Source organism: Chaetomium strumarium (assembly GCF_033439665.1).
Source record: "Chaetomium strumarium strain CBS 333.67 chromosome Unknown B0T15scaffold_3, whole genome shotgun sequence".
NCBI classification, from domain to species: Eukaryota; Fungi; Ascomycota; class Sordariomycetes; order Sordariales; family Chaetomiaceae; genus Chaetomium; species Chaetomium strumarium.
Window position 1 is genome coordinate 2,461,051 of NW_026944431.1, and position 17,961 is coordinate 2,479,011.

The 17,961-nt window shown below is 56.2% G+C and overlaps 7 protein-coding genes and 1 non-coding gene across 8 annotated transcripts; 6 read left to right on the plus strand and 2 right to left on the minus strand.

Annotated features, from left to right (window-relative positions):
- Positions 1-490: 490 nt before the first annotated feature.
- Positions 491-2,619, minus strand: B0T15DRAFT_163016 (Mob1/phocein). The gene is made up of 3 exons (XM_062862129.1): positions 2,116-2,619; positions 773-2,043; positions 491-686 (listed from the first exon to the last, which is right to left on the minus strand). The coding sequence occupies exons 1-3, from the start codon at positions 2,329-2,331 to the stop codon at positions 632-634; spliced, it is 1,542 nt and encodes a 513-aa protein (XP_062722830.1). The 5' UTR covers positions 2,332-2,619; the 3' UTR covers positions 491-631.
- A 175-nt stretch (positions 2,620-2,794) lies between these two features.
- Positions 2,795-4,742, plus strand: B0T15DRAFT_529058 (CobW/HypB/UreG, nucleotide-binding domain-containing protein). The gene is made up of 6 exons (XM_062869074.1): positions 2,795-3,064; positions 3,131-3,214; positions 3,276-3,287; positions 3,366-3,462; positions 3,525-4,026; positions 4,079-4,742. The coding sequence occupies exons 1-6, from the start codon at positions 2,965-2,967 to the stop codon at positions 4,427-4,429; spliced, it is 1,146 nt and encodes a 381-aa protein (XP_062722831.1). The 5' UTR covers positions 2,795-2,964; the 3' UTR covers positions 4,430-4,742.
- Positions 4,743-6,185, minus strand: B0T15DRAFT_529062 (NAD binding domain of 6-phosphogluconate dehydrogenase-domain-containing protein). The gene has a single exon (XM_062869075.1). It carries the CDS (start codon positions 5,713-5,715, stop codon positions 4,840-4,842), a length of 876 nt encoding a protein of 291 aa, XP_062722832.1. The 5' UTR covers positions 5,716-6,185; the 3' UTR covers positions 4,743-4,839.
- Positions 6,186-6,877, plus strand: B0T15DRAFT_529063 (uncharacterized protein). The gene has a single exon (XM_062869076.1). The coding sequence runs from the start codon at positions 6,212-6,214 to the stop codon at positions 6,452-6,454; it is 243 nt and encodes an 80-aa protein (XP_062722833.1). The 5' UTR covers positions 6,186-6,211; the 3' UTR covers positions 6,455-6,877.
- On the plus strand, positions 6,828-9,055 carry B0T15DRAFT_566668 (uncharacterized protein; the record flags this gene model as incomplete). The annotated part of the gene is made up of 3 exons (XM_062870701.1): positions 6,828-6,881; positions 7,054-7,104; positions 7,155-9,055. The coding sequence occupies 3 exons, from the start codon at positions 6,828-6,830 to the stop codon at positions 8,925-8,927; spliced, it is 1,878 nt and encodes a 625-aa protein (XP_062722834.1). The 3' UTR covers positions 8,928-9,055.
- Positions 9,056-9,241: 186 nt separating this feature from the next.
- B0T15DRAFT_529067 (BAR domain-containing family protein) lies at positions 9,242-11,209 on the plus strand. The gene is made up of 6 exons (XM_062869077.1): positions 9,242-9,428; positions 9,507-9,588; positions 9,657-9,739; positions 9,798-10,398; positions 10,474-10,605; positions 10,691-11,209. Exons 1-6 carry the CDS (start codon positions 9,394-9,396, stop codon positions 10,724-10,726), a joined length of 969 nt encoding a protein of 322 aa, XP_062722835.1. The 5' UTR covers positions 9,242-9,393; the 3' UTR covers positions 10,727-11,209.
- Positions 11,147-11,231, plus strand: B0T15DRAFT_t85. The gene has a single exon. It is a non-coding gene; the product is annotated as a tRNA-Ala (tRNA).
- A 444-nt stretch (positions 11,232-11,675) lies between these two features.
- Positions 11,676-14,773, plus strand: B0T15DRAFT_510373 (uncharacterized protein; the record flags this gene model as incomplete). The annotated part of the gene is made up of 10 exons (XM_062867849.1): positions 11,676-11,678; positions 11,740-11,880; positions 11,945-11,995; positions 12,065-12,069; positions 12,119-12,236; positions 12,387-12,615; positions 12,708-12,743; positions 12,774-12,838; positions 13,151-13,474; positions 13,577-14,773. The coding sequence occupies 10 exons, from the start codon at positions 11,676-11,678 to the stop codon at positions 14,771-14,773; spliced, it is 2,169 nt and encodes a 722-aa protein (XP_062722836.1).
- Positions 14,774-17,961: the final 3,188 nt, after the last annotated feature.

The following is a 17,961-nucleotide window of genomic DNA, read 5'->3' on the forward strand; positions in this document are numbered from 1 at the left end:
TTTTCCAGGCAGGGCCACACATGTGATGGGGTGGTATTGACAGAGAGCGGCAAGCACCAGGTATGCTAATTATGTATACAAATCACACAACTATTTAAAAAACATGAGATAGCAAGAGTGCCTCGCGGAAAGGCAAAAAAGTACCTAGGAGAGGAAAACGCTGGAGAAGACGGCTGCCGGAACACATGCAGAAAGGCAATAGCAATGCCTCCAGAATAGAAGGGCTCTCCGTCTCTGGCTTCGCCTGTATGGCCACTGGGATCCAGCGCGCCCTCAACACGATTTTGCGATTGCAAACTAATGGATGCAATACGTCATATGGCACAAAGGCGCTGCTCTCATTGATTTAACCATGGCTATCAAGTCAGAGGGGGCAAGCGCCAGAGCGAGTACTATAGATCTGTCCGCCCACATCTAGTCATCCTGACCCGCCTTCTCCTCGGCCCCCGTTGGCTGCTGCTGCACATCTCCTTGTTCTTCCTGCCCTTTGCTCTCGACAGCTTGCTCCTCGGGTTTGTCCGGCGAAGACGCCACCTCACCGGCATCCTTCCCTGCTTCTTCTGCTTTCGCCCTTGCCTCCGTCTCGTTGGCAACGTCTTTGTCCTCGTCACCGGCGGCCTGGCTCTCTGTACTAGGGTCTTCCGCTTCCGCGGCAAGCGGCTGTGATGCTGATTCCTCCGGTTTGGCGTCGCCCGCTTCTATCTCTCCCGTCACCCCGCCAGATGACGGTGTGTCGATGCCTTCGACGTCAAAAGCCGACAGCGCCGCTTGGTTTCCGGTGTCTTCCATCACTCTGGCGGGCTCGTCATCGGCAGCGGCCAGTTTCTCGGCTTGTTGCGGTTCCTCGACCGCCTCCGCTGCGGATGGCGTCTCCTCTAATGCCAGCTCAGGTTCGGGCTCGGCATCCAGGTGCATTTCCGGCGCGGGCGCAAGCTCGGTTTCCCCGGCTGTCGTTGTGGCCGCTGCTTCTTCAGATTCTTGCTTCTCCGGGTCCGTCTCCGGTTCCGGTTGACATTCATTCGCTGCCGTTCCCGGCGGCGGAATCACGCTTGATGGTCGCAATGGCTGCTCCGCCGTTGCTGAGGGCCCAGGATCGACGATCAGCGGGATGCTATTCGGCTCTGACTCTCTGTCGGCGGGTGGCGCGGGAGCTGATGATATGCGCATCCCGGCCAGCTTATTGGACAAATCGGCACTGCTGTCGTCCTCGTCTGCTTCGGGTACTGTCGTCACCGCGCTTCCTACCGAGGGGCTGCTCTTAATATGCCTCCTCGTGTTGGTCCTGCTCACGGACGGATAGTCCCCGTCATCGCCGTCACGTTGGCTGGGTGGTTTCGCGATGGAAAGTGGTGCCAGGAGCTGAGGTTGATGCTGCTGCTGCTGCTGCTGGCCCTGTCTCCTATCGGTACCTCTATCCCCGAGATCGCCACCGGCACCCGTGTTGCTGTCCAGCCCTTCGGCCTCGGGAGGTAACTTATAGTTTTCAGCCGGCAGTAGGTCGTAGACGTCGCACACGGTCTTGAAGAAGACGTAGAGGCCACCCTGGCTCTCGACAGACCAGAAGACGCCGCGGTGCTGGAACCAGGCGTGGGCAAAGATGCGGTGGAGGCGGCGGAACACGTTGACCAAGTTCTTCACGGCGGTGCTCTTGTCGTGGGCATCGACGACGAAGCGGCTCGGGAAGATCTTTGGGTTTGTCACCACATTGGCGGCCCAGTCGAGAGTGTGACAGCAGTAGTCGATGGCGCAGCAGCTCTTGGGGGTGTCGTGCACGGCGCACAGGAACTGCCACTCGCCGGCGCGCATCTCGGGGCAGGTGGCAGCGCTGCACGGCGGCGTGTCGAACAGGAAGCCGACGATGAGGGTGTTGCACTGCGCGATCAGGTAGCGGCAGAGCTCGTACAGCCAGAGGGTCCTGTCGATGCCGGGGGGTGGGTTCGCCAGCAGCTTCGCCGTGTCGCGCGTGATGGGCGTCGTGTGACTTGCTGTGTGGTAGTAGTGCAAGGCCGCCAGGTGCTCCTGGAGCTGGAAGGCCGAGTCGAGCTGTGGCGCGCCCGGGTCAGTTCAGTGCTGGCGAACGAAGCATTGCAAGGAAGGGGGACCAGATGCGCTGACCTCCTGCAACGGAACAAGCGGAGGACCGGCAGCCATGTCGGCCGACTTCGTGCCCGGGTGGATGCGCCGTTTGGCGTTCGCATCGATGGCCGTCTGCTCGATCTGGGCAGCCTGGCGAGCCGCATTGGGTCCCATCAGTGGCGATTTGGGTCCTATCTGATACTCGGCTGGAGGCGGCGGGCTGGGCAGCCGAGGCGAGTTCGGCGGCGGCGACATAACGACTTGCGCTGGTGACCGGCGCGCCAATCGAACGCTGTGATAATGCTGCGCCTGCTTTGTCACACCGTATTGTTGGTCGACAGATACGCACGTCTCTGCCTTTCTAGCAAGTCAAAACGGGAACCGCAGTTATGAACGGTTGCGAGTCGCGGGCCAGTGATAATGCGGGGAGAGAAGGGAGACGGGGTTGTTTGAGGTCGAGATGATGCTGGCGCTCATGTAGCAACCTGTCTTAAGCTGAGCTGAGCTGGACCTATCCTTGAAAGATACACTTACCGTATTTATTGAATACCTTATTCAGTATGGTGTTATGGATACCATAAAGCATTACGAAGAATCCGCGATTTCACGTACCATCCCGTATCTTACAGCTGAACCGTCTGTTGCCTCAGCCTGATTCTGGGTCAGGTATTCACGACGTATCGATAATTACGGTACATACCATCGCCAAATGGCCCACCAACACCAACTCCATCTCCTTACCTTTGCCATGTAAATGACGAGCACAGAACGGAGATCCTCACGGGCGTTGGCTGGGGTTCATATATTGGACACTGCATTTGAGCGCAGTTAAGAACTCTCGGTTTATAATATTCGCAGCTACGACCCCTTGAGCAGGTTCCATTCGCGATGGATTGGGACGACGAAGCACCGCCGGATCTGGTGCCGAGTGGCGTTGAACTGGAGTCTGAAGAGAAGCCTGTAAAAGTTCCCATCACGATTGTCACCGGTGCGTGTTCTGTGCCTTCATTGTCTGTGACCACTGACCCTGGACCTGACCCTGAACCTGCTGCAGGATACCTCGGTGCGGGCAAGACTACCCTGCTGAACTACATTCTTACAGCTGAGCATGGCAAGAAGATTGCCGTGATCATGAATGGTGGGCGAAATGGCCGCGTCCCTCACTGCATTCCAGTACGCCACTAATCATGCGAGGTCAGAATTTGGGGACTGTGAGTCAAACGGGCTTGGCTCGAGCTATCACATTGCGTTGCATTGTTTTGCAGGGAGCTGACGTGGCTGGCGACCAGCCCTGGACATTGAGAAGTCGTTGACGATAAATAAGGATGGCGAGTCCGTCGAAGAATGGATGGAGGTCGGGAATGGGTGCATCTGCTGCTCCGTCAAGTGAGTTCCAGGTTGGAACGTGGGGAGGCACGGAAGGGGCGCGTGTTGACAGAAGCCGGCAGAGACACGGGCGTGGCCGCCATCGAGTCGCTGATGGAGAAAAAGGGCAAGTTCGACTACATTCTCCTCGAGACGACCGGCCTTGCGGATCCGGGCAACATCGCCCCTATGTTTTGGATGGACGACGGGCTCGGCAGCACCATCTACCTCGACGGTATCGTGACTCTCGTCGATGCCAAGAACATCCTGCGCAGCCTTGACGATCCTGCGGGAAAGGTCGAGGGGCACGAGGAGAGCGATGACGCCCACGGGCCGGTCATGACGACCGCCCATGTGCAGATTTCGCATGCCGACGTTATCGTCATCAACAAATCCGACCTGGTTGGGGAGCAGGAATTGCAGGCAGTGAAGGCCAGGATCGAATCCATCAACGGACTGGCCAAGATGTTCGTGACCTCACGGGGCGTTGTGCCGCATCTGGAAGGGTTCCTGTTGGATTTACACGCTTATGACCGAGTGGAAGAGCTTGACCGCGCGGGACTGGGCCATAGCCATCTTGACAAGGTAAGGCCGTAATATGCGTATGAATTGAGCGCGGCTTTGCTGACCTGGATAGACGATATCGACCATCTCGATCCCGCTCCCAGAACTGGCAGAGAAGCAGCAGTCGGCGCTGGATGCCTGGCTGCGATCGGTCCTCTGGGAAGGCGTGCTTCCGGGGCACCAGCCGCGTAGCGGTCCGGCGTACGATATCCATCGTCTGAAAGGGCGCTTCTTCGGAGATGACGGCAGCGAGAAGATTATTCAGGGCGTCAGAGAGATCTTCGACATTTTCGACAGTCCATCACAGCCCCCAGCGCCGGAGGGTCCACGTGTGGGCAAGCTTGTCTTGATCGGGCGCCACCTAGATAACTTCGACTTCAGGAAAAGTATAGATGATGCTATCCGAGAGGCTCAACCGGTATAAGGCACGCACGGGAGGTCCTACATAGATAGTAGTTCCGGATTTGGGGCTAGAGATACTCAGTACAGGCGTTGATGGGATCTTCGGGTTGGCGGATACTTAAAAGGATGCGCGGATGCCGAGCTGTCGCCTCGGGTCACATCCAGGGGCCGAAACCGCATCTGTAGGCCATATGTGCGAGGGGTGAGCAAGAGCAATGCCGGAAGTGAGAGGAGCCCCCTGTATGTATGTGCACTGTACCCCTTTGTACATCAGATATAGCTCACATCGACACTGCTGGCCGACCACTTTCCTCCACGCCAGACTCAAGCGATCAGTTGAATTCATGTCGTTTTTAGTCTAATACTGCACTAAACCATACTTCTGTCTGCCGTAGGAATCTCCTCCCGCCAAACCGCCCAGCCGGCCATTGATCAGTTGTTCTCGTACTTCAGCCCGGCCTCTTCCCTGACAACGCCATAAATGCTGGCAATGTCTCCCTTCTCCCCCTGGCGTTCCTTCACCTGGGTCAGGTGAGCCTTAGCCACCTCAACGTTCGCCAGCCGGGCGTTGGAGGCCTCAGCCAAACTAAGGACATGTCTGGCGTCCTTCAGCGCGAGGTCGACCGGGAACAGTGGGTACGCCATCCGATGATACGCCCCAGACTGGATGCGGGTCGAATAAGCCACATACGGACCGGGGAACATGTTCTCGACGAATTGGTGCAGGTAGTCAGTGCCGAGTCCGGACTTCTCGGCAAGGACAAGGGCCTCGGAGAGCTGTTCGACCATGTTCAGGATGAAGGTGTTTCCGATCAGCTTCAGCTGGAGCGGTCTCTCATACGGCGCGTCGCTCATGTCGATGATGCTGCGGGCCATGACACCTGTGAAGTAAGGCTTGACTCTGTCTACCGAGGCCCTTGGGCCTGCGAGAACGCCGACCAGCTGCCCGATCTCGGCCATGGCAGGTGCGCCAAAGACGGGAGCGGCAACGAACTCGGCGCCATGATCATGGAATGTCTTGGCGAGGCGTGTGGTGGTTTCCGGGTGGACGGTGGAGCACTCCACAATGAGCTTCCCCTTGACGTCGCCAGCCTTCAAGATCTCGTCTGCTACAGCCTCGACGACGTCGTCTTTGGCGAGGATGGTGAAGATGATGTCGGCTTTGACGGCTCCTGCGGCAATCGAGTCGATGACTTCAGTTTTCCCGGCGGGACACCTCTCACTGAACTCGAGGGAGCGCTGTTTCGTGCGGTTGTACAGGAGAAGTGTCTGCTCGAAATCTCCCTTTTCAACGACTTGTTTGCACATCCCCTAGCTGGCATGTTAGGTCCTCTCGTTTCAGCGTCGCTGCAAGGTGCACCTACCCGGCCCATGTTCCCCAGGCCAATCCATAGGAGTCGCGGAGCCATGATGCAGGGTGTTGCAGGGTGTTGCAGGGCAGGAGTAAACAGGGTACGTATATGATGTTCCAGATGTATGAATCACACACAAGGTTGTTTTGCTGCTTCGGGATTGCTTGAATTGATTTGTTGAGGTTGGGGTGCGATGCGTTCAGATTAAGGTTAAGGTACTGTCTTGTAAGTTGCAGTGTAAGTCGATCAGTGGCGAAGGACTTGTTAGTCCCACCTCTGCTGGCGGGGAAACACTTTCCCGCTTGTTGAGGTTGTGACTGCTCCTCTACATGGATGGAAGGAGGGGCTTATGACAACAGAAGCCACCTGTGGGATGCCAACCGCTGACGTCGGTTGAACCTTCTCTCTTGCGTCGTAGTTTGTTTATTTAGTATTTACCATCCACCTACTGAATGGTCTTACCTCGGAACCTGGCACTTGTCTTGTATACCTTACTTCACCTAAGCTCTATACTGGAGGTTCTAACTTGTCAAGGAAACGCCCAGACTCCTGTCGCCCAACTGCTTCCATACATCCCATCCCGTCTTCTGCATCCGCTTATAGCCTGGAGCTGTGCCGAGAGAGCTCCGAATGTTGCTTGCTGTGGAGCAGTCCACCAGCACCTGCGGACCTGCGGACACCCAACTCCATCATGATTCATGAGCATGCAATTGCCCAATCATCTAGACGACGGCCAGGAACGCGAAAAGCACGCCGATGAGAGTGAGAGTAGCAACTACGGTAGCAAGCCCATTCCGCTCGGCAAGATAGGGTTCCACCCTTGTCTTATCTGATGATCTGATAAATTTTGCTTCGGGGAACAAGGGTGCTTGTTGGTTCCAGTGTGGATTTTATTTAGCCAGTTGCTTTGACTCACCATCATTCCTCCCGAGGCACCATCCCAAAAGATAGGTGAAAATCCCCGTTGAGAATGAACTCAACCTCTATCTGAGAGCTTACTTCTTGGCCGGGCCACCCCACCAAGGGACCCGGGAAATCTCTCCATCATTTTACAGGATTGCTCGAACCATGTTCGCTAGAGGGGTTAACGCCGTGTGCAAGAAAAGCTTCTCGGTGGCGCAGGTGAGATATATATATCTCGGAGTTGTCTACAGAATCTTTGGGAGTCATTATGTACGAGTTTTTGGAGACCTGACAATGTGAACAGGCTTTTATTCTCAAAGCAAATAGGCCCGGGCATGGCGCGGAGTCGTCGACGATCTGTTGCCGCCGTCTATCAACGGCTGTGTCCGAGAACCACCATCCCTCTTCTACCGAGGCAAAGCAAAAGAGGGAATCCGACAGGGTTAGAGGCTTGTTCTGTACACACTTTAAGCCCTACTGACCTCACCGCAGCAATTCTTGATCTCCGTGCTCGAGTCGTCCGCCACCAAGCGTGACGCCAAAGCCTACCTCCAGACCTTCGGCTCCTCTCCCGACTCTGGGCCAAAGAAATCGCCGGCTTTTACTACTGTCCTGGACGATGGACTCAGGCGCTTTGTCCAAGGCCCAGTAAGGGTCTCTATCGCGGATACCGGTGAGGCGCCGCACATCGCCATCGTGAAGCTTAGGGAGCCGGAGACTTGGGATGAATTTCTCCTCGACGGCGTCGCCAAGACACTCACGCAGCTGCGTGACCTAGGCTTACGAAGCGTCATCGTTCTCGATTGCGACCTGAACGGGGAAAAGGGTCTCCGTTGGCAGGAACTCGTCTCCCAACAGACTGACCGTGTTATCAGGGCCATTGGTCGGTATGGCTCTCCTGGCGCGGAACTAGTGGACTCGGTTGTGTGGAAGAAGAATGGGGCGGCGCGGAATCTCTCCTCCATCGCCTCCACAGACCTGTTTGTCGGTTTCGCGCCAGCCATTACCACACCGCTTAGGCATGGCCATCTTGTCGTGGTGCCACCCCGTGCGCTAGATGAGGAGACGCTCAGGCACACAGCGGCCGATGGCAATCAGATCGTCTTTGCTTTAACCAATTTCTTTACGGGTCTGCAGTTTGACGAAGGGCCGTCTACGCACGAGGCGGCAGAAACGGTCTCGGATCGTCGTCCGTTGCGCAAAGCGCAGGTAGACAGAATCATTGTCATCGATCCCTTTGGAGGTATCCCAGCAACTGGCCACGGGGATGGCGCTCGTGTCTTCGTCAACCTGGAAGAAGAGTTCGACAAGCTCCAAGCAGCTCTCGCGGTCCCAGGGCGACACGGCAGCTCGAGAGCCAAGCACGCAGAGAACCTGAACTTGGTCAAGAGCACGCTAGCTATTCTACCGCCAACGGCGTCGGCAATCATAACCAGTCCGACGGAGGCGGCAAATATCCGGCCCACACCCAGCCAAGGAGACCAGATTGATGCCAAACAGTTCGCGGGGGAGGTGAAGACCAGAAGGTGGCAAAACCCGCTAATCCACAACCTTCTTACCGACAGGCCAATATACTCGGCCTCTCTGCCCATCGGCAGGATTAAACCAGCCGTCCGCGGCACCGAGCTGACGCCGCCGCTTATGCCAACCACGACCCTCGCGAAAAGGGGCCTGCCAGTGACCATTTTCCCAGACCCGCGCACGGGACCTTGGCAGCCCCCTAGACCGGGAGCACGGCGACTCAGACTAACAGACACGTGCATCAACTTGCCGCGGCTAGTCCATCTCATCAACGACTCGTTCAACCGCAAGCTTGACGTCGAGCACTACCTCCGCCGCGTCCAAGACAGTCTTGCAGGCATCATCATCGCAGGAGAGTACGAGGGCGGAGCAATCCTGACCTGGGAACGGCCCTTCGGCATGGACGAGGAGACGGCGTACAACGCCGGCAGACTCGTCCCGTACCTCGATAAGTTTGCCGTGCTGAAAAAGAGTCAAGGCGCCGGCGGCGTGGCGGATATCGTCTTCAACGCCATGGTGCGTGACTGCTTCCCGGGGGGCGTGTGCTGGCGGAGCAGGAAGAACAATCCAGTCAATAAGTGGTACTTTGAGCGGTCATGTGGGGTGAGGAAGCTGCCGGATAGTAACTGGGCTATGTTTTGGACAACTCCGGAGGCGGCGACGAGCGACCAGTTGATGGGTGACTATGAGGATGTGTGTAGGAATGTGGTGCCATCTTGGGAGGATACGAAGCCGGCGGATTAGGAATCCATGCGAGACCCTGATTCAAGTTCAACCTGGAAGTTCAATGGGTGAGTGGATAGATAGCTATGAAAATGAAGCAAAGTGTTGTTCCGCATTCCGCGATCTATCCGTGATTTCGTATGCAACCGTCATCGCCCAGGGAAAATTCCGGTGCAAGCAGTCGAGACACGCGGCTGGGCAGCAACCAGACCAAAGATGAAAGCGGTCAATCGTGGCACTATGCTTGACGTGTCCAATCAACTTGGGTTTCAGCTGAAAGAAGCAGGGGATCACACAGCGTTAACTAACGGTGGGGGTTGCCTTGGCGCCCCTTAGCAATAACGCCCTGCAAGGCTCACTGCATCACAAGGAAAACTTGGGTCACTTATCAAACATCAACGGTTGGCAGGTTCGTCAACGTTGATAGCTTTCTCACTTCAGGTAATTCAACAGCGATACCAGGTTATCCGGTAATATTACCGTCAAGATGGATGCCTTCAAGGGCCTCGGGAAAAGCCTCAGGTAGGAACAAGGCCTGACCAGTCGGGAAAGGGTTCGCAGGACGACGGACGACGGGATGGCTGACACTATGGACTGCAGCTCGCTGGGCGGGCAGATCACCCCTTTTGCGTCGCGCACCTTCCAATACACCAAGGAACAACTGGGCCAGGCCGATGACAAGGTTCGCCAGCATCGGGACAGACTGCTTTCGATGGGAAGAATGACGGCTGACCCAGATGGGAGCACCAGACTCAACTCCCACCTGACTACATCGACCTGGAGAAGCGCGTTGATGCGCTCAAGGCAGTCCACCAAAAGATGCTTGCCGTGACGTAAGTTCTCCAGAACTGGGCCGATTCCCTGCAGCTTACCGACACTATTCGCGAACAGCTCGCAGTACTCACACGAGGCCTACGACTACCCGCCCAATATCAAGGAGACTTTCCAGGACCTCGGCCGCACCGTCAGCGAGAAGGTGCAACTCCTGTCGACCGCCACATCCCCGGCTGAGGCCCAGGCGGCCCTGACTGCACCGCCGACCGCCAAGCCGCAGCCCAAGACCTTCCACCACGCCGTGGCGCGCGCCTCGCTGGCGAGCAGCCAGACACTGCACCAGCAGCACACGGGTGCGGGAGATGACCCGCTGGCGACTGCGCTCGAGAAGTATGCGCTGGCGATGGAGCGCGTGGGCGAGGCGCGCCTGGCTCAGGACGCCCAGATCCAGAGCCGCTTCTTGGCCGGCTGGAACACCACTCTCAACACCAACATCATGTTTGCGACCCGCGCGCGCAAGGCCGTCGAGAAGGCGCGCCTCACGCTCGACGCCGTCAAGGCGCGCGTGAAGGGCACGACGTGGAAGTTGGGCGGGTCGTCGCCCCGCGCTGAGGCGCACGAGGAGCCCGAGCTGAGCCCCGAGGCGCAGGAAGAGATTGAGAAGGCTGAGGACGAGTTCGTCACACAGACGGAGGAGGCCGTGGGCGTCATGAAGAATGTGCGTTTCCCGCTACCCTTCTGCTTCGTCTTCTGGTTCATCTCGTGTGACTACCCTACTGACAAAAGTTACAAGGTCCTTGACACCCCCGAGCCGCTGCGCAACCTGGCCGAGCTGATCGCCGCGCAAATGGAGTTCCACAAGAAGGCCCACGAGATTCTGAGCGAGCTTGCGCCCATCATCGACGGGCTTCAGGTCGAACAGGAGGCAAGTCGCGCTTCGGCTTACTCTTTGCAGTGAGACAGAGAACAAAAGCCCCGTTGCTGACACGAACGCCTGCCTTTTACTTCAGGCGAGCTACCGCAAGAGCCGAGAGAGCGCTTCCTAAGCGGGACCCGATAAGGCTTCAAGGTGGAGGCTGCATTGCCCTTTTGAGTCCTACACTAGGTATACGTAGGATACGACGCTGGGACGAATCGGAACGGCCGGCTATGGTTGAAGGAGAGATTCGACATGCTGGGTTTGTTCTTCCTTGACGTTGAGGCCGGGAAGTTTCGTTTTAGTTGCTATGTCATCCCGCCGTTTGGTTCTTTTCATCTCTGGGGTCCGATATGTTCCTTCCCTGGTGGTCTTGATTGGGATATTTCCACTCACGGATTAAATTCGAACCCATTACCCACGGGACCCGGTTTACGACGAAAGGCTTAGGCTGCTGTAGTATCTCAGGAGCAATTTACTAGACGATCCTCTGCTGAGGCAGACGGCTTCCCCTTATGGGAACTAGCTGCAAGTTTAAATCCATGTTCAAGGGCGTGTGGCTCAGTTGGTAGAGCGTTCGCTTAGCATGCCCTCACGCATGCGAAAGGTCCTGGGTTCGATTCCCAGCTCGTCCACTTTTGCGGGATTACACATCCTAGAATATTCTTTCGCCTTTTTTTACGGTTCTGGTTGCTAGGAGTTCATATGATCGCGCTTGGATTGCGAGTTTTAACGTCAACACATTAATATCTATGTATTCGGAGCTGGTGCCTTGATCAATGCAAGTTATGGATACATCGAACGCATAACTACCCGTGCAGAATTAGTATAGGGTACTGTGCATTTCGTACTCATGTATCAATTTGAGACTGGTAACTCCCACATATAATCTACACGTGTACCGTAATGTAACTGTGTAAAGCGCCATTGCCCCACATCAGCCTTCTGTGCATGTGGCAACCCCTGCAACTTGAGGTCATGGCCATCCTCCTCTGCTTGTTGCATCTGCCGCGCCCAGCCTAATAAGGAACTCAACCAGCATTAACAACCACCGGCGCTGGGTCGCGGATTTCTCCAAGATGGTAAGACACGGAATATTCCAATGCGGTATCGTCGATACACTAACCTCAGCTTCTTTTTCAGCTGCCCCTCGGCCTTCTGAATGCGGCGCAAGGCCAGCCCATGCTTGTCGAGCTCAAAAACGGCGAGACGCTCAACGGACACCTCGTACTATGCGACACGTGGATGAACCTGACGATGCGCGAGGTGGTGCAGACCAGTCCAGTTAGTCTTCCCGCAACACACGATTTTCATGTTACCATTCCTTGGTCGCTGATTACATTTCTAGGAGGGCGATAAGTTCGTGCGGCTACCCGAGGTTTATGTGAAGGGGAACAATGTAGGTCTCACCTTTTTGAGCCGCCCTCCATGGTTGACTGGGAGCGGCTGCTGACGGCGGGGGTAACAGATCAAGTACGTTCGCGTCCCGGACGAGATCATCGATATTGTCAGGGAACAACAGAGCCAGCAAGGTGGCTATCGCGGAGGACGTGGTGGGCAAGGGAGAGGAGACCACGGTGGTAGAGGTGGAGATAGGGCCCGCGGGGGAAGAGGAAGGGGAGGCGGAAGGGGCGGGAGAGGTGGGAGGGGGTCATGAGCGTGGCTTGCGGACTTAGTGACGTTCGAGATCCAAGCGAGCAAGTGAGGTCTACGGGAGGTGTACGGAAGGAAAGCGTTGGAAAAGCATCCAAGCCACCCACAACTAAATGGCAGTCTGGATGCTCTGACAGCTTGGCACAAGCGGCTTCACATCAAAGACAACCAGGGGACTGAGGCGAGTTGAGGCTATGGAACGATGGCGCAGATACGAGTCGGTTGTGAGCTCGGGTTTATTCATGGAGCATGAACTCCGGTACCATGTTGTTAAGGAGTGGCTGGGCAATGACATTCACGCCCGCAGAGTAATTCGGATAAATATGGTATTTGGCGACAATGTTTCGACCACGGTGGGTGGTCCACGTGAGTTGATTGCGGCGTGTGCGATTGTCTGTCTTGGCAGCTCTGACAGGGGTAGGCAGGCGCACCGCTATTCGTAACGTACAATACAACAGTACCTTCGGTTTTCTGCCAGCAGAATCTAACGTTATGTAGGTAACTTTAGACTTACACATTGACAGCGCCTTACTCCATGTGCGCCATCACGAATCACACAGCGGCTTTCAAATATTGGGTGCTGGGGAATGTTAAGCCTCACACAGCCTGTCCCTGCGATTAGTATTAAGAGTGCTCCTGGCCTCCTCACCCCATGTCGGCGAATCGCGTAGCAGTCGATGCGCTCTGGCGGGCTCTATGTCCATCAGCCGATGTCAGACTTCTAACCAAGGCAATTTCCTCATTACCATCCCTGGGCGGTAACAACTTGCGATATCAGCAACATGGCATCGGACCTAGGGGAAGGCGTTGCGTCGCTCAGGCTCGCGCCATTCACATTGACAGCACCACGGGCCGGCAATCCCAGAGCATCCATCCACCACAGCCCACATCCCCGGTACAGGTGAGGCAGAGCCCAAGACCAAAACCTCAACAGAGAGTGACTCCCTTTGTCCTACGCCAACCGACCTCCGGTACCACGCCAGCCATATACGAGGTGTTGCGCCTCCTCCGTGGCCAGCCTGGTCAGGCTGCCGAGCTACGGCATCTGGTCAAGTACCTCATCGAGGAGCGCGGCGAGCGGCCGAATGTGTTTCTGTACGAGGCGCTGCTCGTGGCCAACTGGGACACCACATCCGGCTCGGCTGCCGAGTTGAGAGAGATGTTGCTTGAGATGAGCGAGGCAGGGATAGAGTCGTCGCCGGGGTTTTATCATAGTGCTTTGCAGGTATGTTGGCGGTGCAGGAGTTGATGGGCCCGTCCATGTCATATTCTTCCCCCTCTTCGTCTCCTCATCAAGGGGGGCTTCGTCTTGCTAACCTAGTTACAGTTGCTTGCCATCCACCCAGATTATCTACTCAGGAACACAATCCTGCAGGACATGAAGAAAAATGGCGTGGAGCTAAGCGACGAAGGCAAATGCAGCGTCGCCTTGGGGCTGCTGCGTGACATGCAGGACGAGATGGCCTTGGAGTACTGGGATCAAATGCATCGCGATGGGACGAATATACCCAACTGGGTATTTGAGATCTTCGTTTATGTCCTAGGGATGCGCGGATACGTGGATGAAGCATTCCGACTGTTTCGCAGGGTACAGGAGGGGGCCAATGACAGCCTCAAGGCGGCACCTCTTCGCGTCTGGTTCTACCTACTCGACGAATGCAGCAGGAACTTTCATCATGAAGGGACTACGTTCATATGGGAGAAGATGGTTGAGCCGGGGACGTTGAGTCCACCCGACGGGATTTGCCTCAACGTGTTGAATACCGCCTCCCGCCACGGCGACTCGAGGCTGGCAACCGCAGTCATCCAGGTTCTCTCCGAGAGGCGTGTCAAGTTAGGCCTACACCATTACGAAGCACTACTCGAAAGCTATGTGCACGACGGGCAGCTGGAAAAGGCATTCCGCGTGCTGTGCATCATGACGGGCGCTGGGGTTCGACCAGACCAATCCAGCACCCGTTCCATCTTTCTGATGCTGAAGCGCGCCTCGGAGCGGGCAAAACAAGTCGTCGGCATCCTCCAGAAACTGCGCAAAGAGCATGAGCTCCCCGTGGCGGCTATCAACGTGCTGCTTGAAGCTCTGGCGGAGACCACAACCATCGAGGAAACGCTCGACATGTACCGCCAGGTCTGCGATCTCTGCCAATCTGGGCCCAACCGGGAGACGTTCACCCTCTTACTGCAGAGGTGCAGTACTGCCGAGCCGGCGGTGTTTCTGGTATCCGAGATGGACCGCTTCTCGGTCCGGCCATCGTCGACCATCGTCGACAACCTAATCCGATGTTTCGCCTACGACGGCAACCTCGACATCGCGCTTCTCTATCTGTCGGGGATGCAGCGGTCCGACTCCCCGATGTGGGTCAGCAGGCGCACTCTGTTGACAGTGTTGCAGCGTTGCTACAAGGAAAAGGACCCGAGGGTGTGGAGTGTTGTGGACGAGGCGAAGAAGAGAGGGGTGACGATTGAGAAGAAGGTGATGGACAGGCTAAATGAAATTCTGCCTGTTGCAGGCGAGAGTGGATAGGGCGAGGACCGGAATTGTTTGACAGGCGAAAGGAACAACAACACAATCACCATCCGGCCCGGCCCAGCAAACAGCTTGTTGCTCCCAGCCTGTGAAAGGCTCGTAATGAGTAAGGGCCTTCTTGCCTCTTGATCCTGACCAGCTTCACTCCCGTTTAAGGGATGGCCGAAACCTGACAGACGGCTTTCTGCGGCACCAGGGAACTCGAGGGAAAGCAGGCCGCTCCATCGCATGTCTGCCGAGTGTACAATTTTAGCAGCGCCTAATAAGGTACCTTAGAGAGAGGTACTATTCGTCGAAAGATGGACTTCCAATGCCTTGTCATTCCACTACATGCCAAGACTGCCTCCTGCTGCACAGCCATTTATTTTCATTCCCGCAGGAGCTTGGCAGAGGCTTGACTTGACCTCATACAAGTTCTATGGTGTGACATAGGTACTAGTACCACTACGTACAGCAAAGTTGCCCGTGTGACGCTTTTGATAGCTGGTAAAAAGCTTCATCTTCCGTCCAGCGAGGAGATAGCTACCTATGCATAGTACCATTGATTTGCCGACAGGATGGCATAGATCTAGAAGTGTCGCCTTGAATCCGGCGCAACCGAACAATACAAAACAAAGAGAGCAATATACCTGTAGTAGTATCTCTGACCTGCGGATAATACCTAAGCTGGCCCGCTGTCCGTGTCAAATGGAGTAGATATGCCGGGAGAGAATCCGGAATGGAGGGCTGACGCCGAGTGATTGCCGGTAAGTCAGTGGCGGTGCAACACAGAGGTCTATCGATTGACCCTTATGTACTCTACCTCTGACACCTACCCCTAGTCAAACCTAGATGCTGGTCTCCCACAATGCTCGGACAATTTCCCGTTGCTAAGTCAAATTTCCCATGCACGAAGTTGATCCAGCCGCACTGCAATTTCCAGCATCGCTGCGTTCAAAGCCCAGGAGTCGACAGTTGAAGATGCCCTAGGATACTGTCTGCCCGTAGGAAACTGCCTACCACCTCTAAGTTTTGCGTGCCGCCATCTCTTTAGCACTGTGGTCTCCTGTTGGTGAGCCCTCTGGGAAGCATGTGCCCGTAGGGATCTAGCCGGCTTCTAGCATGGCCTTCGGCGACAGGAGCTCACAGAGTGAGAGGACGGGCCGTTGCCGTAGCCCTGATCCATTCCCGTGACACCGCCACGAGTGACTACAGGCGGAGTGTTGAAAGCTGGCCAATCCGAGTCTATTGCGGATATTGGACATCGACCGTAGTCATAGCTCGGTAGTTGTGGCTGTCGTGCGACCAGCGATGGTAGGATGGCCGCCCCGACGAACCCGGAAGCCCCTGTGAATATAGCACCCCGATAGGCTCTGACAGCCCTAGCAAGAGTGATTGCAGGGCGCCTGGCCACGGTGATTTGGCGCCCGGTATACCCGATCGCATCTGGAGACGATTAGTAGTTGCTACAGGCATGAGCGGAACAGGACTAGTCCTTGCGTTCGTTGCCGCCATTGCCATTGCGCTGCTTTTTCGACAAAGGTACCTAGGCAAAGCAGTCGTGGTTGGTGCCGAGGGTACTTCTAATCAAACGGCATTCCGACTGCTTCAGCGACTCCCCGGCTCCAGACTGCGATGGCATGGTGCCTGGGGCCGCCGGAAACATGCCAACTCGAGGCGTCACTAGGCCAGTCTGAGATTATTCCCGGCGGCTATCAAGATAAGGTGGCAGCACCGGCTGAGGATGCATCATGGCTTGCCTTTGCAGGGCAAATGCTGCAAGACCCTCCCCTCCATTGGCCGGGACAGCTTCCGAGGCCTTGACCGAGGTAGCGTCGTTGGTCGGCAGGGCATAGCGAGTCCGTGTCCGTTAATTGATTTGTAAGAGAAGGTTGCAGGCAGAACGATGCAGGCCGGACGAGGAACTCGAACGCTACTGCTACTGCATCGGTGGTATGTGCAAGCATCCCCGCGGTCGAACGAGACGAGCAAATCCAACTTTCCAGGTTTCCATTGCCAGTCCTCCTCTTCTGCCGCGCGCAAATGACGCTCTTCGCGGCAACCTCCGATCCGGCTACTGGTGTTGGCATATTGCCAGTCTTGAAGTTGGCACCTTTCCGTGGCTTGTGTTTGATATATTCAGTGGCGGAGGCGCGAGGCTTCCTTGTGAAACCTGAAGATCGTTGATGTTATGTGGTTTTGGCGGCTCGGGTCCTTGGCCCGGCTTCAGCTGGGAACCCTGCTCGACGTTACCCCCACGCTGGGTCAGGCCAAGAATGATCCTCCGACGACACCCACTCTTGGCTCTTGGCGTGCCCCCCAGACCTGGAAGCGTGCACGGCCTGGTGACGCTGTGCACCTTATCAGTTGTTTGACCTCCCACACCCGACCGTGAGAAGATATCAGCGGCAGATGCATCATCGGTGCTCATTCAGCCCATTCCTTTTCAGTCCCCGACGCCAGACGGAGCAATCGCCGGAGTAGCTAACCGGAGAAGCAACGTCCCCAGCTTTTGGCCCCAGTCAACCCCAGGGTGTACTCCCTATACGTAATTTACGACACACCGTTAAATACATAGGAGTCCACGAGCCTCGTCGCATCAAAGCACACACGGCCCAGTCCGCCTCCGCCTTATCTCTCCAGCTTATCTATGCATGTTCTCGACTTCTCCCGCCAGCCAGTGAGACTCGACGGTTTTGCAACCATTCTTCCCTTCTGGTCCCGGCGCATGCAGTCTCAGGAACTTGTCTCGTGCAGCACTGCAGATTTGACCGTCTGTGGAGGTCGCCACCCATGCCGCCGTGGCGGAGTGGTATTGTGATGAGGTACTTCCGTATTCCTTACAGCATCCGCACTGAACGCAATATTTGTGGAAAAGCCGCCCTCATCCCCGTCCGCCTTTCTCCCGAGTCGCACCAACCCTGGACACTGCCGGACCCTGCCAGGCCCTGCCAAATCTCAACCTCAAGCCTTACTCGGGCCCTCGATATATGATGCCATTGTCGACACAGATGGATGTCAAAGGGACCAGGTTGGCCGAATCGACAAGGACTGCCGCTTGACCTGTAGCACAGCGTGCCTAGTCACATGCCCAACCCGACAACAGTCGAATGAGCATTGGACGAGCCCCTGTCCTTCCTGGCGTCCGCGTTCGCCTCGTCCGCGTTCGCCCTTCACGCACGAACAGGCCCTCGTGGTCAGCTAAC